We start from the raw sequence: 27,863 nt of genomic DNA on the forward strand, positions 1-27,863 counted from the left end.
CACGCTCATTTTGCAGTCCACATGATTTAGTATGTTACCTAATGGCACAAATGTAGAGCAGAGTAAAACCAGCTAAACTCGGTCTACCCACCTTTTAAGCTGACATAAATCTTTATGAGGTAAAATAATAGTATAAATTGTGGTGAGCATAGTATGCAGCTAATGCAGGATGTAGGGAGATAAGGTCTCTTAAAGGTAAATTGATGCTTTTCTCAAACTCTAATTCATTTATGTTTCGGTTTGTGGCTTGAGATGACTTATGATTATCAATATGACTGCAGGTCATAGTGTATTTCCAATTTTATTTTCCACCGCATCACTGCCAAACAGTCCTCACAGGCAACTTTGAGTGTATGATTATCCTCATAATGTGAGAGAGGCGGGCTCTGTGTGCCCTGCTCATGAATATGGAGGCTCAGCTCTCCGCAGACACTCCCTCTCTGTTGAACTTGTGTAGCCAGCTCCGGCTCGGGCCAGCAGTCAGTCAGTCAGTCAGTCAGCAGTGGGCTCGGCTGCCGCATGGCCACTGTGTAAACTTTCTTCAATAACAAAGTGGAAACTGTCGGATAACGAAGAAGAGCAGACGCTCGGAGAGGTTGAGGGACATACGAGGAAGAGGTCTTCTATGAATCCGGATCCAGTGCTCCGCTGATCAAAGTGTTGTTCCCCACTCGTGCATGTTTAAACCAGAGGAGAGCTCTGGTGCCGTGTGTCGGCCAGACGACTAGTACAAACGAGTGGCAACAGCAGTCCGGAGGCATGATTTTGAGACGGGGCTCAGTCGTTGCTGCCTTTCTGCTCTGCTTTCTGGCGAAGGTAATGTGGATTATTTGAAGGGGGGAAAACAGCGGGAAGGGTCACTCAGTTCAGCTGTTTGGATGTACTTTGATTGCATGTGTGTGAGAGTCGCCTTTTATGTGCACGGCTATGCTAACATTACATGTAACCATGCGTCATGCAAAATTGCGTCCGCTTATGCTGCTGCAAGTGTGAATGTGTCAGCTGCACAATAGTCTAACTTTTTTTTCCTACATAATGAGGTCAAAGTTTTCCATTGCATTCACTGTTGTGTCCTCAACAGGTGTCAGAGGGAACGGGACAATTCGAGTTGCAAATCTTATCGATGCACAATGTTAACGGAGAGCTGCTGAACGGCATGTGTTGTGACGGCGCGCGGAACACGGCGGATAGAAAGTGCTCACGGGACGGCTGCGATACGTTTTTCAAAGTTTGCCTGAAGGAATACCAGTCGAGAGTTTCTGCTGCAGGGCCCTGCAGCTTCGGATTTGGATCTACGCCTGTCCTCGGAGGGAATACCTTTTCTTTCAAGAGCTCTGTCAGGAATGACAAATCCAGGATAGTTTTGCCCTTCAGCTTTGCCTGGCCGGTGAGTTGGAGAGTTTATTTTAAAAAAACAAACAAGAATAAGACAGAGAAAATGTTTGTTTGCAGGGCAGTTATGTGCAATTACCACCCGTCAGTCATTCCCACTGCCTGAAAAGTGGATCTTGTGGTAGTTAGCTCTCTGTGAAGAAAGGACCTCCTGGTCTCCTCATTATCTGCACCAATTAACCAGGTGCAGGTATTTTTTCTGCATTAGGCTCAGACCTGGCTATTCTACCTAAATAGTGTCATGGTTTTAAAACTGCTTTGCATGTTAGATCATCATGAGACAGTATTCAGAATGCAGTAGGAGATCAAAAAAGGTGTTTAAAACCAGAACCGAATTCAATATTTCAACAGAAAGATCCATTTTAGTTTAGTAACACCACCATTAGCAGTTGGACACTGCTTTTTACTGTGCAATCTTGTCCCATGTAAATATATTTTCCCTTGTCTGGCTTGATTCAACAAAAAAACGTTGAGATAAAAAGTTGGGTGAGCTGCATTCTCCCAGATTTCCTCCTCCTCCTCCTCCTCCTCCTCCTCTGCCTCCCTGGCAGCTGCTCATGTTGCACAGTACAGAAACTCCAGGGTGAAAACCCACTTTCTGGTTTCCTCGAGTGTCAGCTCTTCTTCACAGAGTAAATAAATGGGCCTGACAGGCCTGTGGGAGAGTTGTAGCTCTGCGAGAGATATGATTTGCCATGCTTGGAGCACATTTTCGATGTAGTGAAAAAAGCAGGACTGTGCACAGACTGACTGGCCCCACAGCTTGGCCTGCAAACGCCTCCACTGTGCCTGATGGGTGAAAGGCACAGTCCGCTGGTATGTGTGTGTCCAATTACATCAAGGCTATTTTTACTAACAATCTTGATGGAAGTTCTTGTTGTAATTTCAGGCAGCTATGGCCTCAGACGGCTCGAACTGGAAGATCATGTGTGATTTCTTTCGAACTTGTACATTTTTAATGTGTGTAATGTGTTACCTGTGGGGCAGAACAGAACATTTAGATTTGTGTTTTCCCTATGATCTGATCGCCAGTAAAACAATGTTCTCAGCAGGGTAGCATGCAATTTGATATGGTCTGTATTTTTTATTTGCTCACAACTTAGACACTGGCGCCTCACACCTTTTTTTTTTTTTAAGACAAAGGTTTCTGTTTATGTTCACGCCATGGCAGCACTAAGTTGGCATGAACGCTCGGAGCCGGATTAGTTTCATCTTACTGGTTGAAAATCATTCCCACTTGAAAACAGCACTTGTTGACATTGAAATGAAACATGGTGCCATTTCAAGTTTAAGGAGTCGTCTTGCTTTACTCACTTCTTTTCTGCCATATTTATAAAGTGTACTAAATGGCCTGTATGTCTTAGATCTAATGGAGGATGTTCTTGATATTAAGGGCAGAGATCCATGGAAAAAACAAAACTAGGGAGTTATATTGCCTGTGAAACTTGCAGAAAATGATGTCACGTGTGTATCAATGAAGACATGTTCAGATAATTTACTATGATTCTGTTACAGAAAACATGAGTTTGGTGCAGCTAGGCTGTGATTTGGGAAAGAACAGAGCCGCTCGTTAGATTCTCTCATCCTTCACTTCAAGTGCTTTACTTCAGTGCACATTAACAATCGTTAAGGTTAGGTATGATATCACTCTTTGTCCTTTTCATCAGTTGATTGGCTGTTGTGGACAGATGGCAGTGTGGTGCAATTGGGTTGTTGGGTACTCCGAGTTCATGAAGCCCCCCTCCCCATCCTCTCTTGTGAGCTGCATGAAGTTGGCCTCTTGTCCAGGCCAAGGGCTTTGTTTAAGTCACGCTCGGTTGGACCCCAGGCATTTCATCGCTTTAACCTTGCCACCCACAGTAACTGCTGCACTTAATGAGGCTACACACATGTGCTTCGATCAGGTAGGGCAAGAGCCAGGCGTCCATCTGAATGCTACGGGCCAGACATCTTTAACATTAGCGCATGATTGTTTTAGAGCCCTGTGTGGATTCACCAATGTCTGCTTTGGTGCTTTTATTCCACAGAGAAGTGAGGGCCCTCACAGTGTATCAAGCAGGGACAATGGTGTGCCCTCAGTGACTACAGTGAGGATTACAGAGCATAATAGAGGCAGTGCAGCTGTAATGCCAGCGCAGGGCAAGCAACAGGAAGCAGTTGTAGTAGACTCAGCAGTGATGAAGTTGGCTCTCGGGCAAACTGTGACCTTGCCTCTGTGGCCACCTCAGCATATTTAGCTCATGTCGCACCTATACAAAGAAAGAGAAGACCTTTTTTAATTGGATTGGCTCAATCCGTTAGAGGGTAGAACTTTAATAAGCATTTATCTGCTCACTTCCCAATGTTTCATGAGTAATCTTATAGCTCACACCTTAGTTGATCCAGCACCTCTAATTCTGCTGATTTATTATGCCCACATTTAATAGCGTAATTTACCCCCATCTTTTAAAATTACGCTGGTGCATTCTCTCAGACATGTTGGCATCATTGTGATTGATTTGTTGACAAGTCAAAGCAGTCTGACTGGCAGCAGGTGAGTTGCAGAACAATAGTCCGCTCAGCCTTGAGGGTAAGCGCTGCCGGCAGCTGTGGGGTTAATGACATGTTTGTTTTATATAGTCTGCTCTGATGTGGCAGTTAAGTGCAAATTACTCAAGTGAAAGAGGGAAAAGAAACACGTTCTTTCTTTTTTCCTCCCTCCCCACCTCACCCTGTCTCTGAGTTTAACAGGGACTTGTTCAGTGTACTTGCAGTGTTGTGTCAGTGTGACGTTACATAATGGCTTTTGAAGCTTCGCTGCTTATCGGAGCTGTTCCAAGCTGTATGGAAACATGCATAGAGAATGCACCTATTTGTTTCCTTTAATGGTTAGTGACCCTTGCGAAAAGACAAATGACTGGCTGCTTGTTTAGTCAAATGCTTGATAAGACTCTCATTCCTGGTCCTGGGTTCACGTTTTGATCTTGTTTGCCTTGTGAGAAATCCAAAATCGGTTTGCAGTGTCAGTTGCTTATGTTGGCAAATGGTGAGATTCTTCTGTCGGGGTGAGGTTCTTCCATGTCCCCGGGCTGATGTACCGCTACAGGTTATTTAATAAGCTGTTGATTGTACCCGCTTTCGCCAACTCTTGTTGTGAAGGAAATCTGTTGGCAAACAATGCATTCCTTCCCTCCCTGTCTACCAGAGCAGTCCGTGGCTTTGACGGTGATTATGAGAGATGTCTTTTCATGGCTGAGCCCGGGTTTTTATGGCAAACAGGGGTGTGTTATCTAGCAGTCCCAATCATTGGTTAGATCTCAGTTTGATACCATTGAAGTGATTGACTCAGGAAAACTGATACAGAAGGTCAACATCCCTTTGACTGGACTGTTTACATTTCCTGTGTGCTGAGTGAAGGCCTAGACCAGCCTAATCTGTTGTTCCTTGCCTTTATTTAGACCTTTGGCTTTTGCCTGTTATTCCGTGAGACATGCCTCTCCTTTTATTTAGTTAGGTTACCTTGTAATGGTCCATCAGTTGGCTCTGTTTTCAGTTGAGGGCAGGATGAGAGGCCTGTGTGTGTGTGTGTGTGTGTGTGTGTGTGTGTGTGTGTGTGTGTGTGTGTGTGTGTGTGTGTGTGTGTGTGTGTGTGTGTGTGTGTGTATTAGAGAGGGAGGGAGGGAGGGAGAGGGAGTGTGTGCTCTGTAGTTCAAAGAGAAGTTGTGAGTCAGCTGGGAGCCTGGGAAAAGTGAACCTGGCAGTGGCAGACGGTTCCAAGCTGATAACCGCCGGGGAGTTATGGAGTGTTAGTGAATGAGGAGGCAGGCAGTATCTTACTTTCTGGAAGCAGTTATTTGGTCTGGAACTAAACATCCCAATAATGGCAAAGCTACTTGTTAAACCCAGCCACTTTGAAATTATTGTTGGATAGTATAAACCGCCTGCGGACTTTCAGCTGCAGTTTACTAGATGTGAACAGCAACTTTCAGGCAGTAGGCGAATGGTAAACATTGTTATCTAAAGCCACTGTTTAAAATTTGGCATACGTTTTTATGGTGTGGGCATTAATCATGTTTCCGTGATTAGCATTTACGTAATCAGTCTGTGGTGATGATGATGCTGAAGTGGCTTCCATGTTGAGGCAAGTCCAAATCGTGCAAGAAATGGGTGTGTTGTCATGTTGCAGTTGTTGTTGAAAGGAATCAGCCAATAATTGATTAAACATTATATCTCCTGAGAACAGTCCCTCACAAAGTATTTTTTTTTCCCATCAGTCCAGGACATGGTGTGAACTTTCGTTGTGTAGCAGGTGAACCAGGTTTGTTGACGTTCTCGCTTGGCAGGGATCCACTGTTGCTCCAAGTGCAACTGCCTGTAAACTGATAATGTGCTGTTCAAAAAATGCTCAGATTGTTTGAGAGGTTACTGAAGGGTCACCGAAGGGGAGACGTAACTATAGTAGAGTACAAATTCCAGTCAAGTTTTTTTTTTTATGGCCTCTCCTACTTCTCATTTTAGTCACACACCACGTCAATTTAATGTTGCAATGATGACTAATATAAAAAAACTGAAGGAGACGGATACTGTACACGTGTGTTCAGTGATGTTGCATGTAAGTTCCCGTTTTCAGGATGAGCTCACCATGCTCATCGCACTGTGTCATATATGTGGGATTTGTTTTTTGTGGCTCTTTCAAATAGATTTGCCCCATTTGATTTGTGGACATACAGGTAGGAGTGCAGATACTGGAATGATGCATTCAAGTGCAGTTGCACTGGCTGGAAAAACTACACCCCTAATGAGAAAGGCTTCTGCAACACAATGTTGCACACATGAGGTGAACTCCAAAGCCAGGGGACTCTTGTTCTTGGTGTTAATATAACTAGCCGTGGGTTGGGTCGTTGCAGTAGGTGAGTAGGTGTCACATTACCACTGACTCACTCGCTTCAGTTGTGTGTCAAGTGATTGCAGCCATTTGTGAGTCAGGATATACTGTAAAGACCGTTGCTGATGAGCACTGCATTTCAAATAATAGCTGCCCTGATTGCAGTGAAACTTTGGCACAGGATGAGACAAATGTCTCCTGGAAAGATGGAAAGTTGAATGGCTGACAGAACAAGGTAACGCCACGAGAAAAGGCCCAGGAGTGAGTCATATCTCCTTTTTCTTTCTGTGGAAAAAGATCAGGGGGTTTCCTTTCGAGCGAGGTTTGTTTACCATGAAGTCATCACTGCAAAGAGAGCCAGAGTGGCAATGAATTTCTGAAATGCCTCAACGCAGCGCTGCTAGGGGCGAGCATGTGTGCGAATATAACAAGTAGGTGTTCTCTAGTGGATGCTTAAGCACTGTATGTGGATTACACTTTCTCACAATCGCATACTTTCTCCCTGACTCCGTCATGCGCGCTCGCAGACACATTGTGTGCTCCCTCATGACTGTGGCACAGGGCAGCGCGAATGTGTAAGCCGATATTGGTGTGAGCGCCGCTGACCCTGAATCAGACAAAGCGTTTTTGGGAGTGCTGAAATCAAGACAGGCTCTCCAGAGTGTAGCACTCATTCAGTCCCTCTCTGTCTCTGCCTTTCCTCCTCACGATCCATCACATACACTTTTTTGCCTCTTCATTTATTTACTCCTCTTGACTTTGCCTATAAAGCAAGTGTCCTTAAGCACTTTGGCCTCGATTATTTACATCACTCATAGCACACGACAGCACTAGAGGTTTGTAATTTAGCATGAAATTGAAAATCCCGTATACATTGCAAAACAGAACGAACGTGCTGCTGCCTCTGACTTCTCTCACCACATTTTTTATATATATGTGGAAAACGGTGTCTAAAGAGAGCAAGGTTACTGTGGTTGAGATGAAGACATATTTTTGGCATGGCAGGGTGAAGTATCATTTTCTGTGTGTGTGCTATTTGTTTTATTCTAGTCATTTGTCTGGTGCAGGCTGGTTGTTGGTGCATCAGACACCCTCCTGCTGGGTGGGTGTCCAGCTGGACCAGACCACTGCCCATGCGTCTGTCATCCTAATCGTTGAGATGCAGAGACCTCCGCACCACCGCGAGCTTATCCTCTCTTAATCAGATCAACAGGACCGTTGTTATAAGTTAACAGTTAGCAGTTTCTGTCCCGGGCCATGTTGTAAGCTAACTCAGTGAGAGGGAGATGCATTGGCAAGACTGGTGAGGTCATGGGAAACTTGAGAGCTGTGGATTTTGTTTTTTTGGTCCTTAAGGTATTGAAAACGATACATTTATAAGGGAAAATGTGTTCATCCTTTTGTTTATTTAAAACCGAACCTTACTGTATAATGACTACCTGACTAATAGGGCTGAAAGTGATGTATGTACTATTGTGCAAGGATGTACTTTGTGATACTTGTTAAAGGGGAAACGAGTGGGAATCTATTACAGTTAGTTTGCATGGTTACTAACAAACAAAAGACTGTACGCTGTTCTGTGGTTCCCTGCAGAATAAGTTTTATGAAATTTTTAACACTTTATCATTGAACGGTGATGTTTATAGTCTTGGTTTTATGATACAGTGATTGCTTGATGATCCCGCTCTTGGCTAACACTCCTTGTGTCTCTGTCTTGTCTTCCACAGAGGTCCTACACTTTAATAGTAGAAGCCTTGGACTCCAGCAATGAAACCAATGGTGAGTATTTGTCCTTGTCTGGCATCTCCATCTTGCCTTCCCCCCCTCTTTTCTGTCTCCCTCCTCCCTCGCAGCAACGTCTAGGAGGAGTTGCGTTGAAGGTCAGAAAAGGAAGTTTATTCTTCCTGAACCCCCTGCCCTCTTCCACATGGTCCACTGGGTGTGCGTGTGTGTCTGCGTTAAGACAGCGTGTTGACAGGTGCCTGTAAAGCGGGAGCGCAGGACAGGGAAGTAAAGGGGAAGAAGACGAAGAACGGGGATGGGGCAGACAGAGGGAAGGAAGTGTGGCGAGGTAGAGGAGGGGTGGAGTACAGAGCCCCCCCCCCCCCCCCCTATGAAAATGTTTTCATTTGGCCGATGACTGATGGCAGGTGCTGCCAGCCAGGGTCGGGGTCACACTGTCTCACTGTCACTGAGGCGTGAAACACAGAGTTCATCCGGCCGCCCGGCCCGGCGCTGCAACTAGCCTGCAGTCACAATGCGGGGGGCCGAGGCCTCTGAGCTATGCTGTCTCGTAGGTTAAAGTTACCTCTGGCACAGGTGGGCTGCAGACTGAGCTCAGAGTGGAGGACTTTCTAGTGTACCACTCGAAGACTGTGGGTGTTCTTCCCATGAATGTGGGAAGAACGCAGCGCTAACGCTGTAAATCTAAAGTCTGGTTGCTGTGTTCGGTTTCTGCCGTTAACTATGCAGCGATTCCTGCTGGTTGGCGGTCAGATTGGCGACAGCGTGGTGATTCCAGCTGAGGGAGGGACTTATTCCATGCTTGTTTATGCAGGTCTGTTCGAGGTCAACAAGGTTTCGGTCTTTTCTGCTGTATTTGCCGCTCCCCAGAGAGCTATTAGGGCATTGGTGTGAAAAGCCCCCTGAATGTACACAGTCAATGCTGGTTAAGCCCCTCTGAGCTCCACCAGGCTAGCTCACAGCTCTGATAGCTTCATATGTTGTGACTATCCCAACTGATGTTTCGTTGCTGGCTGATTTCTAATCACAGTTAAAAGCTTGGGTTTTAAACATTATGAAAATTTTCAAGCACTTAAAGCATTTTTAAATTCCTAACCCAGAGCACTTTTCTATGAGTTTAAATCCAGTATTTGAGAAAAGTAGTCCCTTTTTTACAGCTTAAAAATTTCGTTTTTTTCCCCCTATAAAATGATTTTGATGCTCGAGCATGACCTCTCTAAGCTTTATAAAGCTTGTCTGATTTATGTTTAGCTCCGAGCCAGGCAGCAGGTAGTAAGGATGTGCTACTCCTGACACTGCAGGTCAGCAGTCGGTAGAGAAATGCCACACAGCTGAGATCTGGATTCCAGACCACTGCGAAATGTTACTGGGCACTGCGATTTCAGGACGCCCCCCCCCAACCCCCCCCCATACACACCACAGCACTGTAAATAAATGACAGCAGGCCATCCCCCACTGCATTGCATTGCATCATACTACACAGAGGAGCGATTCACCCAGCGGTCAGCCACCTCTGCTCGTGTGAGCGCAGTAAATAACGGCTTTGACATATTTTTCATTCTCTCCCAGGTGGAAGATTTAGATATCAAGTAGCGAGTGCTACGTGTGCGAGTGAATGAGTGGTGTTAATGTGCAGGGCTTGTATGTATGTGTACAGTGTAGTGTCTGGAGACTGGGCTGAGCATGTTTGCTCAGTTAGAGTGTGTTTGCTCTGTGTGTGAAGCTCATTACAGCCCTTGGCTCCCAGGTCAGTCCTTGCCTGCTTGACAGAGCCCTGACCTCTTCATGTTTGAAAATAAGTTTGTTCCTAGGTCTAAATCTGTGTGTTTTTTTTGCGTTGCTCAATCACAACATAGGCTGGGCCTTTGCTCCCCATGTGAAGTAAAGATAGATACTTGTAAATGTGTGAAAAAGGGTTGACTCAAGACTTTTTTGACTGCAGTTAGTACAAGAATGTTGGTGAGAAAGGCTGGAGAAAAAGTGCTGATGGCACACTGGCAGGCTTCCCAGCAGTGACTGTGGCATCGGTGTCCTCACGCTGTAATTTATGGTGGCTGCGGTTCTGTCCTCGCCTGAGCAGATGCAGAGGGCAGCATCTGAGACCAGTAATATCCTCAAGCTGTAAACCTGAGAATCAGAAACCAACCAGGGAGAGTTGGAGAGGGAGCGTGAGAAAAAAAGCAGTTAAGAGTGCTCATTACAGGCAGCCTTTTCCTTTTTTCTGCATTTCCTCCTTGTACTTTTCTTCCTCTCCAGCACACATAGTTGCTTTAATTACATATAATCTGCTATCTAAGAGATCTTCTGCAATTTGTGTCCGAATTTTTGGGGCATTTTTGGGTTCCCACTGTATGATCAGGGAGAACATTGCAACTCCCAAGTACGTAACAACGGATGTTGCATTCCACTGTTCTCTCCCTGGCTCAAACATTCGATGAACACTAACATAACTTAGGGGGAAAAAATTGGTTAACAGGAATTTTGCAGGCAATGCTGATCATGTCAAAACTGATGTTTTAGGTGCAGATGGGAGGTTGATAGAGAAAGCCTCTCATTCCGGCATGATCAACCCCAGCCCGCATTGGCAGAAGCTGACTCACAACGGCCCCGTGGCCCAGTTTGAGTACCAGATCCGGGTCAGCTGCGATGAGCACTACTACGGCTTCGGCTGCAACAAGTTCTGTCGGCCCAGGGATGAGTTCTTCGGGCATTACACATGCGACTACAATGGAAACAAGACCTGTCTGGAAGGCTGGTCCGGACCTGAATGCAACACAGGTAAGCCCCTGCTGAAATGGTATCATGTAGTAATGGATGACATCACTTCAAAATGGAAACACTGATCAAGACAGCAGCTCGAGACAGTGGGATTAGTATTTATGACTGTGAATGAGCCCTCTAAAACTAGCAGCCAGACTGTAATCTGTGATTCATGCTGATACACTGTCTGCTGCCTGGTTCCCATTGAATGGAAGGCTTTGTTTCTGAACTTTGACAGCATTTTTCTCTTTCCTTTTCCATTCAAATAAAACTTTTCACTGCCTACATGACCAGAAATAAACTTGTATCCCCAGGAAATCAGCCTGGGCAGTAGTCAATGTCTTATTAAATATTTTACTGTGTTATGGAAGGGCAAGCTTGGTTGTTTGTTGACAGCAGCACTTGTTCTCACAGGCTAAAATGTCATCGAAGGTAGTAATTATGTCATTTACTGCTATAATTAAATATCCTTAAAAAAAAAAAGAAATGGAGCAACGTTTGAATCTAGTCACCAGGCAGTGATTCTTCTTCTTCCTCCTCCTCTTCTTCTTCTAGCTATATGTCGACAAGGCTGCAGCACTGAACATGGATCATGTAAGGAGCCAGGTGGATGCAAGTAAGTGGCCGCGGGAGCTCTGTGTGATTTATTAGTCTGTTATCAATAATTTTACAGCACTTTTTACGATGTAAAATGTCAAACATGGTTTGTTCGAGTGCCTTTTCTTATTATGGAGGTGGGTGCCAGAAGCCTGTGGTGTGGATCATTCCGATATGTAGGGATTGTGTCCAAGCACCAGTTCTGTCATGGCATGGATCTTTTCCTGTACGTGCTTGGTTTTCTGGCCAAGAGACTATCAGTACCAGGGCTTTAGCAGAGCTGCAGGCTGAGCTGCTTGTAAATCTCTCATGGAGCTTTGGACCCAGAGCTGCCAGTCCGACAAAAGGGAGAGGCTCAACTGCCAAGACTACACGTTGGACATGTAGCCTATGTGTTTCCCTCTAATGAGGCACTTGTTATCAGTCAAATTGTGTGTAACATTTGGATGAGCCTTAAAGTGTATTGTTTGTGTAGCTAATGGCTTCCTAATGCTGTTTATGCACACAGCCAGAGGAAAAGCCCAGGCGCAGATGGATATCAGAGCTGGGGCATTGTGTGCAGTAACAGTTGTATCTCCTCCTCATCCTGGAGGAGGCCCTGCACTGCCCGACTCTTCCCACAGCTCAGGCACTGGTTGCTTTCTTAGTTGTCTGATTTGGCCATAAATCAAGCACAGGACCGATCAGGTTTGTTCATTTTCTGCCGCAGCTTTGTTGTTTTTCCCAAGCTTTTGACATCATCGGGTTTCTTGTAAGTGCTTGTGTGGCCACTGGCAGAACAAAGAGGTTGAATTGCTTTAGTCTCTGCACAGGTGTGGCTATATTTAAAGCTCTGGGTTTAACTCTGTTTATAAGCACCCTGCCAACAAACTCTCCAAGCAAGCTCTACTACTGCCGTAGTCAGTGAGTAGTTTCCCATCATTGGGCTGCTGCAGAGTGTCAACAGCAGTACATAGCAACATTGGCTGCAGGCAAGGGCAGCCTCTTTGTCACTAATTTTTTGTCAGCATTGCCACAGCTAATGACACTCCGTGGGATTTTCTCTGAGACTGGAGTTTTTAATGACACCCGCAGCTTTCATTGTTACTAATAGAGTAATAACAGTCCACCTGTTGGGACAGGATTGCCACAGCAGAAAAATGGTTTGGAAAGCATTAGCTGCACAGTCACAACATATAGATTGTGAAAAGAGGTCTGTTTTCATGTCGAGGGTTAGAATCTTTATGTGCATCAGCAGTGCTGCACAATGTAATGTCACATTCCCCAGTAATTTGGCTGTGTAATAATGTAATGATTTGGGATCCTGCTGGGGACTCCTGCTCCGCTTCTCATGGAGAGGATTAGCACACTTTTAAGAATAGCCTCTTTAATCACAGACTGAGGTTTACTTAACCACCACGTTTATTTTTACAGTCCGTCCGTTTCTTGGGGCTAATCAGCGCCGCTCCCCCCAGAGGGACACTGTTTCCTGTCGCTAGGCTCCACAGCAGCAACTGTATTGCCACCTCGCCACCTATTAAAGTGCGGACTTATCAGTCAGACTGGATTGCTGTCTTAATTATGGAGCCCAGGAAGAAAAGGGCAGCATTATCAGTGTAATTATGGACCTGGACATTTCAGTGGTCAGCGAGCTGAATTCCCCTCCTCGGCCTTGAGGCACAAGCCTGACTCCTCCTGACTCATGGGAACCAGGACGAGCAGCAGCGTAACAGCCTCTCTGCAAGGATGTCTCCACTGCCAAGCCACAGGCAGAGTGTTGTTAAAGGGAGCGTCTGGCCGCATGCTAATGTTAGCTGTGCTGCAGGTCCCATTGGAACTGTAATTTAGTGTTTTGTTTTTTTCTGTTCGGTAAAATGCTAAATACTCCTCTGTTTGCCTGTCCCCAAGTATTGTTTAAAAGCTGTTGCATAAACACCCTGCTACTTAAGATTCATTTGTGGTCTTTTAAGACGCAGCCCAGTTGTGAGGGCAAGAATACTGCCTCTTTGTTTGTTTCATTTGTGCAGCTCCATGCTGTATGTGCTAATGTGTAGTTCATTAAGTTCAGATTATTGCTGTGTTGCTTGTGAAGGAATTTGGAATAAACAGATTAGGATATTAGTGTTTTCAGATACCACAGGGATTATCTGAGCTCGCTGTGATTGTTGTGAATTTTCCTGAATGTTCTGCATGTGTCGCTGTGGCATGTGTGTGTGTGTGTGTGTGTGTGTGTGTGTATTTTGGCTTGATTTGTACTGTATGTCCCACCTCTGAGGCTGATGGCATGGCTCTCTGTGTGTCTTGCAGGTGTCTGTATGGCTGGCAGGGCCAGTACTGTGACAAGTGCATCCCCCACCCTGGCTGTGTACATGGCACCTGTGTAGAGCCCTGGCAGTGCCTGTGTGACACCAACTGGGGCGGCCACCTTTGCGATAAAGGTTAATTTCCATCTCTTATTTCAGTTGCAGTCACTGTATAGCGGCCTGTGTTGTGTGTCAAAACAATCTACAGCTGTGTGAAATGTTCCTTTTCCAGATCTGAACTACTGTGGCACTCACCAGCCATGCCTGAACGGAGGGACATGTATCAACACAGGGCCTGACAAGTACCAGTGTACGTGTGCAGAGGGCTACTCTGGTGCCAACTGTGAGAGAGGTGAGTGTCTGTGATCTTCTGCAAGCTGACTTTTAGCTGTCCTTTTCTTGCTAAGTTACTGCTAGCAAGCTTTTAAGGCTACTCCACCAATTTTACAGATAAAGTTTACTTGTCATGACTCCAAGTAGGCCTGTGAGAACAATTTAATGTCTTCTGTAGCCTTGGGGTTCAGGTGTTTGAATGATGTGGGCATTAACCAGGTGTGGAGGATCTAAAAAAAAAAAAAAAAGAAGATACTATCAAGTTGCATTTTGGGAAATGTTGGAACAAGTCTTTGTAAAGGTTGACTCATAAAAGGGATTAAAACTTAGAATATCTTGTCCTCTGCGTCTTGCAAGTGCCCCAACTTTGTGGAAGTGCAATATTAAATTGCTCCAAGATTCCCACAACTTCCTTTTTTTTATTTGGTTTTTGCTTATGAGATGATTTATGTTTAGAACCCGAAATCAAAATCTAAATTTGATCTCATGGCGTCTTAAACTCTGCTTGCAGTCATAAGGAGTAGGAAGGTTTTGCGCTTTCCGAGCCCACAGACAAAAGGTCATAGGTGCCTTGAGTTTGTAATCAGAGGAGGTGGTAACTCGGCAATAATCTCGTTTCCACTCCAGCATGAGTGGCCCCCAAGTCAGGTAATCCACCGGTTTGATCTTCAGTGGCCGGTCATCCCTCTGCTCCTCAGGCGCTCGAGACAGATGGGTGTGATGCTAAGGTTCAGCTGCTGCAAACACTTACCATGGAGATGATGGTTTTTTCCTCATTAAATCTGAGCCTCGCGGGGTGCTGACAGCTTAACTGCAGAGATGTCAGGAAACTGTGCCCTTCGTAACAGGAGGTCCTCAGACCAGGGGATACGTCAGGCTATTGTAACACGGAGGCCCCAGGGTGCAGCACTGCATCCTCTCCGCTCTCTCCTCCTCCCAATGGCATACCAAGAACCGTCCACTGATCGCCTCCAACCGCCTAGTTATTCCCAGAGTGAATCATTCATTTTTGATTCATTTGGGACCCACTCATCCTTAACTTGTCCATAAAGGAGAAATTCTAGGGCAGAGCCCCCCTCCCCACCCCTCTCTCCCGCTCTCCCTCCCGCCAGTCTCTCATCTTGTGCCGCCTCTCAGAAGAAGAATGGCGGGGAGTCAGAGGGAAGTCACGGTGCGTTGGTCAGGTCAACTTAGCATGAAAGATGATTTCCTGGTGGTGTGGTCTGCCGGGCGGGTAATGAGAGTGAGATGGGGGGATTTTGAGCGGGCTTTTGGGACAGGGGAGGAGGAGAGGAGTAGGCGATGGGTGAGAGAAGGCGACCCCTGGGTGTGTGTGCTGCTGACAGAGGTCCCGGGCGGAAGAGTTCTGTTTTCCAGGAATAAGTGTCAAGCTGAAGCTGAGATGCTTTTTTAAAATTGAGTTGTTTTCCTGTGAGAAGTACGGCAAATGTGTCACAGTGAAATATTCTCATGGCAGCTACGATTGCATCAAATATCAGATAATTGGCCTAAAAGGTTAAAATCACAAAACAAGTGTCATAAATTGACAAACGAGTATCCAAGAGTGGATTTTTCCTTTTTTAAAGTGACTCAGATGGGTGTGCGTGACCTGTTTGCAAAAACATTCTTTCTCTTTCTAGCGGAACATGCCTGTCTGTCCAATCCATGCTCTAATGGAGGAAGCTGTTCAGAAACCAGTCAGGGCTATGAATGTCAGTGTGCGCCAGGCTGGAGCGGGCCCTCCTGCACTATCAGTAAGATTGCGCTCAACCTGCACCCGTTAAATGTCAGTGCCGTCATAGAAAAGATCATGTTGGATAACCAGATTTGACTACTTCTACACAGATGTTGACGACTGCTCTCCAAACCCCTGCAATCATGGAGGAACCTGCCAGGATCTGGTTAACGGTTTCAAGTGTCACTGTCCTTCACAGTGGACGGGGAAGACGTGTCTGATCGGTGAGCCACACAGCCTCCTCTTTCCACCATGTCACACCTGTCAGCCGCACATGCAAATGCCACTAACCCCGTCTCTCCCTCTGTAGATGCCAATGAATGCGACAGCAAGCCTTGCGCCAATGCCAACTCATGCCGCAACTTGATTGGTGGATACTTCTGCGAGTGCGTCCCTGGTTGGACGGGGCAGAACTGCGACATCAGTGAGTTGAAGGCTGTCAGCTGCAGCTGTAGAACGGAGCACCTGTGTCCTTGTGCCTGCCTCCTTTATCTATTTGTTTTTGTTCATTCAGAGCAGGCTGAATTAGAGCTGTAATATAAAGGCGTAAAGCAAACAGTTGGACAAGTGCAACCTTTTCCTGCAGTGTAAATGAATCTGCTGTATCATTATTAGCCCTGTGTGTGGCCAAGGTTGTGGTGACAATCCCAGGCCTAGTTTCACTTGGCAGCAGACAGGATTGCTCAATACTCTGTGTTGCACTGATTCTGCAGCCATGTTATCCAACTCTCTCTCCCTCTGACAATGTTTTTAAAGGCCCCTAGCATGGGAAACATAAAGCACAGACTTGTTTTCAAAGACAGAATATTCAGTCAAGCTGTTCAGAATTAATCCTCCTATTTGTTTTCCCGCGCAGATATAAACGACTGCAAGGACCAGTGCCAGAATGGGGGAACTTGCAAGGTACGTGCTGGGTCAAAAACCAACCTCGCTTTATCTGGCATCGCCGCTTTGTTTGCCAGCTTGTTTGTTTGTTTTATTGTGTCTTTTTGTCGAAGCCCGAGACGTTTACAGTGGTTTTATAAATAGCTGCTGTAAACTGTTCTCTCCAAACCGACAGTGGAATTGTTGTGGAATTCCTCTCTGAAATCAAATCTGAGGGGAGCGGGTTCAGAGGGGTTTCTAAAGGAGGGACACACAAGTTCCTCGACCACACTAGATTGAATTACCATAAACATTATTGTGTTGAGCCTGTGCCAGGAAAATGTGTTGAAATAATTGCGGAGCTGTGATAATGTCCCTCCAAAGTTGGCGGTGCCCTCCCCCCCCTCTCTCAGCCTCGCTCTTCGCTCTGTTCCCTGGTTTGACAGTTATTGTTTTGAGCCCCGCCCTGTCAAAACAGTTCATCAAATTTGTGGCTGCATGACGCTGACCCTGGTTTCTCTCTCTTTCTCAGGACTTGGTGAATGGCTATCGTTGCATGTGCCCCCCTGGCTTCGCCGGCGAGCATTGTGAGAGGGACATCGACGAGTGCGCGAGCTCGCCGTGCCTGAATGGCGGGCGCTGTCAGGACGAAGTGAACGGCTTCCAGTGCCTGTGTCTGGCTGGCTTTTCCGGAAATCTCTGCCAGGTGAGACACGACTCCCACCACTATCATGAGCACAATAAGCACACATGCATGCATCCTTCCTGCTATCGTTTAGCATCTTAAGCCCTCACCCCCCCTCCCCTTGCCCCCTTTCTGCCAGCATTGCTGTATCTTTGGGTTCGTTGTAAAGTTTTCCTGCCCCACCCTCTTAAATGGCTGTTGTTCCACAGTCCTCCTTTTTAAAAGGGAGTGCTTTGTTGAAGCTGCTCCTGGCTACAGCGGGATACATTCCACAGTGCTGAAGCCCAGACTCAGAGGACGGCTCCTATGTCTCTGCCTTGTTTTTCCCCTTCCTCCAAGTGCTGTGCGTGTGTTGTTTCCTGGCACAGCCTGTAGGGAGGATGCTGTGGGTTTTGCTCTGTTCAGTGTAGCAGAAACCATGTCAGCTATCAGGTTCACCACTCTCTATTCAATACCTTTCTGCCCCTAGCTGGATATCGATTACTGCTCCCCCAACCCGTGTCAGAACGGAGCGCCCTGCTTCAACCTGGCCACAGACTACTACTGCGCTTGCCCGGAGGACTACGAAGGCAAAAACTGCTCTCACCTCAAAGACCACTGTCGCACCACCACGTGTAAAGGTACGTCTCCTGCCTGCAACGACCACAAGCTTTTCACTCTTTGTCTCTTTCCAGAACGTTTCTGTAAGGTGATCTGCGTAGCGTGCTCTAGTAAAACGCTGAATAAGGCCAGGTTTTCATCATTTGCCTGAACACTTTGCCCACATTTTTCCCATGAGGGCAATACCTATATTTTAGTTTCGTGCGCTGAAGTTTCTTGGCCAAGGTGAGCAGGGTTTCTTTTTTTTTTTCTTTTTGAGCGTAGCTCCCTTGATGAATGCCCCCCCTCCATCCCTTTTTAGCAAAGCGTTTCCAATGATTCTCCCCTCCTCTGAGTTCCCTGAAAATCTGGCAAAAGGCTGATAGCACTGTGTGTGTTCTTGGTAATGACTTGGTGGGCTACCTCTTCTTTTTCCCCCTCAACGAATGTGCACATTTTTCTGTGTGTGTGTGTAATTAAGTGAGTGGACCAACCACGGAGTCAGATACCAGACGGTGAGATTCTCTCTGCTCTTGGCAAGAATTAAGTGATTACAGGGGAGAAAATTCACCCCCACTCTCCTAACCTGATCAGACAGGGGGAAAGGAAGGGATTTCAGTGCAGAGTGAAAAAGATCACTCTGAATTGCTTATGAAAGCATAACAGCTTATCGCTGTTTCTCCTATCATTCATTTTTTTCACACTGTGATACTGTTTTTCTCAGGGGATGGAGATTTTTAACCAACTTGTTGCTGTATAATAGAGGCCTGTAACTTGTAGATCTCTCTTGCTCATTCTTTCCTTCTTAATTCACTTGTTGGCTCTCTCAATTCTTTTCAGTATCACCCAGCAGACGGTCGCTCTCATCCGAATATTAGCGACAAACTAAATTGGCATCCCTCCTTATCACTTGGAAGACAAACTGCATTCTTATTTGGAACAAGTGTTTGTCTTTAGAGGTTCGTCAGTTGTTTCTCTGTCTAACTGCCTCTCCTCTCCGCAGTGATTGACAGCTGCACAGTTGCCGTGGCGTCCAACAGCACGCCAGGAGGAGAGCGCTACATTTCGTCAAATGTGTGTGGACCTCACGGCCGCTGCCGGAGCCAGGCCGGGGGCCAGTTCAGCTGCGAGTGCCAGGAGGGCTTCAGAGGCACTTACTGCCACGAGAGTAAGACCAGATTCCACACAATACAGAATACAGGGCACAGCTCATTGCGATATATCACACTGGCTTCTGCAAATACAACTCTCAATCTCACATTTTTCTCTTCTTTTAGACATCAACGACTGCGAGAGTAACCCATGCCGCAATGGAGGCACCTGCATCGACAAAGTCAGTGTGTACCAGTGCATCTGCGGCGACGGTTGGGAGGGTGACCACTGCGAGATCAGTGAGTAGGACTGCCTGTCCCATGACCTCAAAACAAACCCACACCTCCCTTGTGGGACAGTTCAATCCATGTTTCAACATAAAAAGTGTGATGATGTGTTTGATATGCCGCCCATAAATCACACTGCCGTCCGATGTCTCCACCAGACATCGATGACTGCAGCACCAACCCCTGTCATAATGGAGGGACATGTCGAGACCTGGTGACTGATTTCTTCTGTGAATGCAAGAATGGCTGGAAGGGAAAGACGTGCCACTCCCGTAAGATCCCTTTTTTTTTTTTTCCACACCCGTGTAGTCTGTCTGTGCAGGCTCATGGTATGTGCTTATGGCTGTATGTAATTACCCAATCTTCTGTACAGTGTGTGTTTATTCAGACTCATGTGCGCAGCTCAAGCAACCTTAAGAATTTAAATGCTCCCTTCAGGTGAAAGTCAGTGCGATGAAGCCACATGCAACAACGGTGGCACCTGCCATGACGAAGGCGACACGTTCCAGTGCAAGTGTTCCCCCGGGTGGGAGGGTACGACGTGTAACATCGGTGAGTTTCGCTCACACACACACATATGCACACACACACAGAAGATTGCTTTGTGGGAGAGCTCCGTCTTGTCTCAGATATTTAATCAGATCTGTCAGATCCGCGAGGTCCACAAACAGTTTTTATCCCTTCACTCTGTCAACGCTCCCTCTCCTCCCATCTGCCTGCTTGCCCATTTCTCCCTCTCCCGTGAGCGCTGACAGATATCCGCTTAAAATCCCTGATTGCACTGACAATACACTTCAAAGTTGTGGAATGTAGATTCCCTCAGAGAAAACGGAAACCCCGAAAGGAAAAAAAGCCAAACCAATGGCAGTCTCCTGTGACTGTTTAAGGTTTATGAGCACTGATTTTACTGATAATCCTCTTTAAAGTTTGGAGGAGAAAAACTCACTGACAAAACTTTTTTTCTCTCTGTCTCTCTCAGCCAAAAACTCGAGTTGTCTTCCAAACCCATGTGAGAATGGAGGTACCTGCGTGGTGACTGGGGAGTCTTTTACCTGTGTCTGCAAGGAAGGCTGGGAGGGTCCCACATGCACGCAGAGTAAGTGCTCTTTAAATGGTGGATGGGATAAAGGTAGACAGTTATTGCTATTAAATGATGATAAACCTCCTGCTACCTAGTGCAGAGGTGAAGTCCTGCATCTGATTAAAATCTGACTCTCCCATCCCCTCTTGATCTGTACCTTTTTTTTAAAAATCTCTTTCCTCCCTCCCTGGCTGCTGCCGGCCATGAGAGGAGAAAGAGGAGGAGGAGGGAGAAAGGGGCTCAGGAAAGTGGAGACAGATGTTTCTCCCCCCCTCTCCTCCTCCTCCTCGTCCAACACACACCCCTCTCTCCCCTCTCGTCGTTGCATTCCTGTCCAAACAGTGACATGTCGGCTTGTTCTACAGCCCTCCTCCATTTCCCTGGGATCCCTGCCCTTGTATGCATGTACTCCAAAACATAAATTCCCCGACTTTAGTGAGGGAGGGAGAAACAGCCGGGGTGGGAATCTGGGTGTGGAGGTGTTGTCGGTGGCGGGGGCGGTGGTGGTGGTGGGGGAGCTGGAACTCATTTTTGAGGGTGAGAGTCGATTGTTTGCTCTGCGTTGTTAATAAGGCAGTGTAATCAGGAGTCCAGGCCCGACCGGCCCAACACGCCTTTGCACACGCAAGCTCAGACGTGCTCTTTGCTGTCACGTGCACTAAACACTCATACATGAGATTTAAGAAAAAACAAACAACACACTCACTGCTCTCTGTTTCTCTCTTCCCTTCCTCTCTCTATTTTTTCTCTTTCAGATACCAACGACTGCAGTCCCCACCCATGGTAAGTGGAAGCTAAACATTTCCTGTAGATTTAGGCAGATGTACAGAGGGTGCTCCTCCTGTATCGTAGTTTCTCACCTGCAGGCTTTCTCACTCTCTCGCTGTCTCAACGCTGAGAACCAAGCATACACCCTTCCCTGTCATTCCTGGGACGCAATCAGCTAACTCTCTTTTGTGAACTCCCAGGCGCGACTCTTATTAAACCACATACCACTGGAGCTCACAACCAAACACGTGCACACTTGTCCAATAAAAAGAACAAGCCTGATTGCCTTAATGCCTTTCCGGAAAAATAATTTTAGTCAGCCGGTGAGAAAATTCCAGCCTGAAGTGGGCTGATATCAGAGAAGCGTGGATAGATGTCAGTCTATCAACAGGCCTGGGGGGTTTCCTGATATACAAACTGACGTCTCTCCTTTTTATTTCTTGCAGCTACAACAGCGGAACCTGTGTCGATGGGGATAACTGGTACCGCTGCGAGTGCGCCCCAGGATTCGCTGGTCCAGACTGTCGGATCAGTGAGTATTAACCCTGCCTCCCACTCCTCCCTGATCCCTCTTTGAGCCGTAAGTTAGAGCAGGCCCGGGCCGCGGGACCATCACAGTCACTCCAAATGGAGGGTCTAGCCGGCCAATTATCTGTGCATTGGGCTGCAGGCCAGGCCGAGCCATTTCGGTGTCACTCCACCGGGCCCTGCTGCTGTCCCCGGGGGAAACCGGCTTAGCAGGCCAACAGCTAATCAGCCATGCTCTCTGACACTGATTACACAGATTGTTTTCCCTCTTAAAGGCTTTCAGATGGCCACATTCTTTCCCATTGCAAACCCTTTGTTCTGCTAAGTCCAGCCTTTAGCTCCTGCATACCTGCTAATGATGCTGCCTTTAATAAAGCTGCATGGGGCAAAAAAAAACCCCGTCCCAGACTGATTTAAAGCATGTTTGCTCGTTTTTTATTAACTGGTTTGTATGTGTATGGACTGTTCAAATGACACATGACCTCCAGTGAATTTAGCCTAGGAATTAGATTTGTGTGCTGACTGCTTAACCCAATATTTGTGTGCTGTCAAAATGGAGCCGTGTCTTACCTCTCGCTCTGCTCCTCTGTGACAGATATTAATGAGTGCCAGTCGTCTCCGTGTGCCTTTGGCTCCACCTGTGTGGATGAGATCAATGGATATCGCTGTCGGTGTCCGCCAGACAGGACTGGACCCCACTGTCAAGAAGGTACAAGTCTCTGCAATAAGAAATCAGAAATACTTTATTGATCCACGGAGGGGGGGGGGGGATTGGGACAGTTACTTTTTTAATTTATATAGGGGTAGAGAAAATTGCATGGAAAAAATGTGCATTAAACTTAACACTACAGACATAAAAATATAAGAAACGAGATATATTGTATAGAATAAAAGAAGTATGTGCATTGTACAAGTGTGCTAAATAGAAATACAAGAATAGAATAGGTAAGAAAAGTATTGCATACTGCACAGTGTGTTGCACAAGATAATAAAAGGATGATAAAGATGATAAATCCACATAACAAACACCTTCCCTGATGTAATACTGTGATTGTATTGAACACAGTAACAAGAAAACCCTGCTCTGTTAATGGACACGCCACCCCTGATGGAATGAAATGGGATGAAGACTGCAACACATGCCACTGCTCTAATGGGAAAGTTGTGTGCACAAAGGTATGTCTAAACAAACTGCCTCCACACTTCACGTAGAAGTAAGAGAAGTGATTTATGATGGCTCTGTACAGCTGTGAAGTACGTGATGTCACTGTTTACAAACGGGAGAAGGGCTGTTGAGAAAAACCGTGCAGTTAACAGTTACAGACTTATGAGTGGGCGGTTTGTGTCCCAGATTCCACAGAGATCTCAGGTAGGGCCACAACAGCACTGTGTCACAGGGTGGAGATGGCTCAGGAGTGTCAAATTCTATACAGAGATGATGCAGTCTGCTTTGAAAAGAAAACACAATGGGAGATTCTGAGCTGGCACCTGACACCTATTTCTCACAGTGCCAAAGTCACACTGGGTGAAGATTGGGTGATATACAGTCAGAGGCCTGAAGTAGTGCTATCATTATCATGCTCGTCTAACCACCAGATGAACAATGGCGCCTCACTGATACCGCTCCCTTCAGGAAGAAACTGCATCACGGGGTGAATATGATCTAGGGCTGTAAGGTACAGGCTACCATGTTAAATGTGGTCTGATTATGGGAACACAATTATATGAGGGTTTTACCGTGATTTTTCTCAGTGCAGCTCATGTGTTTCATGCGGATTACAGAAGCGTATCCTTTGACATGCAGTGGAGGGAGATGAATCTGTACAGAGCCACTATTATCCTCGAATGGGGAGGAACTGGTGCCATTTCTCTAATCTGTTTACAGTCCAGTTTAAGGCTGGGTATTGAGTCTCTGGTCAGCAGTTTTTGAGATATTTCAGTTAGGACCGAAGTGGTGAACCGACAGACCTTGCTTAGAGCGACTACGCTACGTGGCGAAAAAGGAAAAAAAGTCATTAGACCCAGTCCTTCATATTTAATTTAAAGAAAGCCTGTGACATCCTCTAAAATTGTCTCCCCGTCATGTTTTCCCTCCAGATGTGGTGCGGCCCCGCATCATGCCACCTAGCCGCCAAAGGTCGAGGCGGGTGTCCTTCAGGCCAGAGCTGCATCCCCATCAGGGAGAGCCACTGCTTTGTGAAGCCCTGCTCCGGCCTTGGAGAGTGCTGGCGCTCCAACCCTCCCCCGCGTCCCACCAAATGCCACCCCAGCTCCAGTTACCAGGACAACAGCTGCGCCAACATCACCTTCACCTTCAAAACGGAGACCATGCCTCAAGTGAGTTACCTAGGCACCAGGGAGGGAGAGATTGAATTAAAGGGTTTCAGGGTCATTTTTCATGCCCCCCCCCCCCCCCCCNCATTTTTCATGCCCCCCCCCCACCCACCACCACCACTCTTAAATGAATGGGAGCAGCAAACTGTGAAAGATCAGGTTTTCAGAAGTGCTCAAACATCCCTCCTGGGCAAAAGGATTTATAGTCTAAGACTCCCGAACAATTCAGTCATGTATTTAAATGTGTTCCAGGAAGAAGAAAAAAACTGCGGGGATATTTCCTTTTCTCTCCCTGTTTTTTGTTGACTGCATCCAAGTTTTGGTGTTCCTGAGAATCAGGCATCCACGACTTCATGCCAGTCCCCTCTTAACCCGACCGCACTGCGAGATTAATTTCAGGATCATATGGATTTGAGCTAAACAGGACCACTGGCGACTCTGTCACCACATCGGATCATCACTCGCCAGTTGCCTAACAAGCATGACAGCAGATAGTGACAAGCATATGAGCCTGTGGTCTTTAATCTAAATGAGGTGGATCCCAACCAGATAGCATGTTGAACCTTCTGCCAAAATGCAGGCCTAGCTCTTCCTTTTTCGTCTTGATTGCCGTCTTGTTTTTCCATGTGCGTTGACATTCGCTTCATTTCTTCTCCATGTCCAGAGCTTGACTGTGGAGGATGTGTGTAAGCAGCTGAGGCGCTTGTACGTAGTGAAGAATTTCTCCTTGGAGCATTCTGTGTCCATAACCTGTGACCCCTCATTCTCAGCCAGCAACGAAATCCACGTCTGCATCGTAAGTACCTCCTCCCACTCCCAGTTGGCCATATGTTAGTCTGCCTCTATTAATGCATGCTCAAAAAAAAATCCTCTTTGATTTATAGCCTGCAGCATGCATTCTTTACAGCATTAAGATGTGCTCTAATTGGGTATGTGGTTGATTTAGGCTTGGCTGTTGTGTCATCAGTAGGTGGAAATTAAGCACAATTAATAGCAGACAAGACAGAACTTCAACTAACAGATTTCAAACCTCACTTTCTTCTTGGCTCTTCTAGTCGATGGAGGATCATCGCTTGGACCGGAGCCCCATTAAAGAAATCACAGACAGGATAATCGACCTGGTTAGCAAACGCAATGGGTACAACAACACCATCATCACTGCCATCGCAGAAGTGCGCGTGCCAAGCCCCAGCAAAACTGGTATGAACCGCCTCCAAACTCTGGTTGTTGCCTGTGAAGTTTCCCAGACTTGCACACAGTGGGTGGGAGGATTCTGCTTTTTTGAAAAGATCAGACGAGATAGAGCCAAGAACAGAATATGACAGCAATGCCGAGCACCAAAGAAAAACGTACATGTGTGGGAAATAATTCCTAACCTTCCCGCATAACTCGGGCCGCCCAGGTCTGCCATCTCATGGCAGTTGTAATGGAGCTTAAAAAGAATCTAGCCAGGATGGAAAGAGCAGAGCTGCTTGGCTACGTGGCTTCAGATTGGCTCTCACTGCGACTGGCTGGACTTGTAGTAAGACTCCCGCATGTGTCCGCCATTCATCAACATGGTGACAGCAGACTGCCGCCACGGCCAAATAGAAGCAGCCTCCTCCCCTGTCAAGGGCTCAGAGGTCATGTTGCACTGGCAAAAGCATGTTAATAATTTAGCAAGCTTGACAGAGTAATACAATGAAACCTTTTGTCTGACTGGAACTTAATTCTTTTAACTCTTATATTGGCGGCATCTCTTTGACCTGTGATCATCTTCTTGTCTTCCATCAGACTACCTAGTGCCCCTCCTCAGCTCCATCTTCATCGTCATCTGGGTCCTCCTGCTGGTCTCCATTTTGCTGTGGTGCATGCGCCGCCGGCGGAAACAGAGCAACCACAACGGGACGTCGACCACCGGCTCCGAGGACAACACGACCAACAACGTGCGGGAGCAGCTCAACCAGATCAAGAACCCTATAGAGAAGCATGTGGGCCTCACGGTGGCCATCAAAGACTACGAAAACAAGAACTCCATCATTGCCAAAATAAGGACAAATCATCCCGAGGGGGATGAGGACGACAAGGAGAGGCACTTACAGAAGGGCCGCTTTGCCAAACAGCCAGCATACACACTGGTGGAGAGGGACGAGAAGACGCCCATCTCCAATCCCAACTCCACATCCAAACACCCTAATTGGACTAATAAACAGGACAACAGAGACTTGGAGACAGCAAACAGCATAAACAGGATGGACTACATTGTATAGCAGACAGCTGTGTTGCTGTGCAACCAAGCCTTATGCCTTCACACCCCGGTGGTGGGTGGAACGGGGGAGCCTTGGCATGTGTAGTTAGCAAACTGTCGTGTCAGTCGTGACCCCACAGTATTTTCAGATATTCCCCGTGTTAATTTAAGTTTTGACAAGCTGGCTTACACTGGCAGTGACAGTTGCTTTGGTTGGCTGGAAACACAAGGCACTGGTATACATTTCACTGTAGAACTAGTCGCAAAAGTGTCCTCCTCTGCATTTCATTTCCCTTTTTTTTTTAAATTTAGTGGACACATGGAAGGGGCTCCTGGTGTAATTGTTGTACAATGACTAAAACTACCCGACGTGTTCAACGCTAGAGCTAATTATTTTTAGTATGTGTTTGAATTCTTTCTAGTTCTGTTTGGAGAAAGTGCCTTTTCAGCTTTAGACTTCAGCAACTGTCAAATGAGAAAAAAGATCAAGTTTATTATTTATTTTTATTTTGGGGGGAGGAGGGGCAGGGCAGGGGGAGGGAAGGGTTCAATGTCAGCAGTTGCTGCCAATATGAAGAATTTATGTCGATTTAGAACATGTAGATATGTACATTTTTTTATTAATCATTGTGTATATTTGATTTATTAACTTAATAATCAAGAGCCTTAAGATATCATTCCTTTTTATTTATATGTTCTGTCTAGTTTGAAGGTTTTGATAGCTGTGGAAGCCTACCATTTATTTCAATGACTTAATTTTTCATCGCATTCTTTCTATAAAAGCCAAATTTCAAAGATTTTCAAAGAAGACAAAGGATGGGCACTTTTGGCCTGAAACACTATTTTTTTTGTTTTGTTTTTTTCCACACTCTTGACATTTCATTACTTGTTGCCAAGACCTTGATTGAAGGCAAGTGAGGTTAGGACAACATAAGATCCCGGCTGCTGCGAGGGATGGACATGGTGGCAGACATATTGCTTGCCACTAATGGATAAATACTTAAGGGAACAAAAAATCCTTCAGCAGCTTCAGTTTATCCCATTGACATATTTCAAAGGCTGTCGAAATCCAACAACTTGCAAGGCAAGTCACATCAATATGACACGCCAGAAATCCCATCGGCTTTAGTCAGCGTAATATCATAAGCTAGACCATGAGTACTTGAACAGTAAGGGGGCGATGGGAACACTGTAGAATCAGATACAATACACTGCATTGCTCTGCAAGAGTCTGCTTTGTTTCTGTGCAAATTAGTTTCTTTTTTTTTTTTTAAATGAGGCTCTTAAAGACAAACATGTTTTATCTCATTTGTTAACCCTTTGAGATCATGGCAACATTTTTGTTCTATTTTTGACTTTGTGTTATGAACTTGAGAATTATGTGTTGATCTGGCAATATATTTTTGAAAGTCATATTTATTAAATATTTTGTATGAAAAGAGAATTAAAGTTGTCTTTGTTCTGGAGAGTGAGTGAAGAGTCTGTCTGTGATGCATCGTGCCAAACATGTCAGAGCATATGAAAGGTTTCTCATGCAGCTGGCGTGGGAACTGCCGCTGGAGAGACATCATAGACTTGAGCAAGATCTCTGTCCAAATGTGTTTACAGCTAATTGCGTTGTAGCAAGCCATCCTTGTATTAAGCCAATCCTGGAGACCAAAATACTCTTGCTCCTCATGATCCTTAGACAATGTTGCCCTTGTTGGTTTGGT

The 27,863-nt window shown here is 46.2% G+C and overlaps 1 protein-coding gene across 1 annotated transcript; it reads left to right on the top strand.

Moving 5' to 3' along the window:
- The first annotated feature begins 483 nt into the window (after nucleotides 1-483).
- jag1b (jagged canonical Notch ligand 1b) lies at nucleotides 484-27,617 on the top strand. Its single transcript, XM_050071382.1, has 26 exons — nucleotides 484-816; nucleotides 1,082-1,387; nucleotides 7,984-8,035; nucleotides 10,520-10,777; nucleotides 11,315-11,375; nucleotides 13,643-13,773; nucleotides 13,871-13,990; nucleotides 15,612-15,725; nucleotides 15,817-15,930; nucleotides 16,017-16,130; nucleotides 16,563-16,609; nucleotides 17,103-17,276; nucleotides 17,725-17,875; nucleotides 18,838-19,002; nucleotides 19,112-19,225; nucleotides 19,372-19,485; nucleotides 19,652-19,765; nucleotides 20,193-20,309; nucleotides 21,050-21,077; nucleotides 21,509-21,594; nucleotides 22,186-22,299; nucleotides 22,657-22,766; nucleotides 23,688-23,927; nucleotides 24,589-24,720; nucleotides 24,980-25,124; nucleotides 25,698-27,617. The coding sequence occupies exons 1-26, from the start codon at nucleotides 760-762 to the stop codon at nucleotides 26,171-26,173; spliced, it is 3,654 nt and encodes a 1,217-aa protein (XP_049927339.1). The 5' UTR covers nucleotides 484-759; the 3' UTR covers nucleotides 26,174-27,617.
- The last annotated feature ends 246 nt before the right edge of the window (nucleotides 27,618-27,863 follow it).

Source organism: Epinephelus moara, chromosome 19, assembly GCF_006386435.1.
Source record: "Epinephelus moara isolate mb chromosome 19, YSFRI_EMoa_1.0, whole genome shotgun sequence".
Taxonomy (NCBI): Eukaryota; Metazoa; Chordata; class Actinopteri; order Perciformes; family Serranidae; genus Epinephelus; species Epinephelus moara.

What these genes read in the sequence shown, in the direction of transcription:
- jag1b (XM_050071382.1), top strand. Translation starts at nt 760, where the DNA reads ATGATTTTGAGACGGGGCTCAGTCGTTGCTGCCTTTCTGCTCTGCTTT. An exon ending in CCTTCAGCTTTGCCTGGCCG is followed by an intron (nt 1,388 to 7,983) that starts GTGAGTTGGAGA and finishes TGTCTTCCACAG; the next exon opens with AGGTCCTACACTTTAATAGT. An exon ending in GGGTGACCACTGCGAGATCA is followed by an intron (nt 19,226 to 19,371) that starts GTGAGTAGGACT and finishes TGTCTCCACCAG; the next exon opens with ACATCGATGACTGCAGCACC.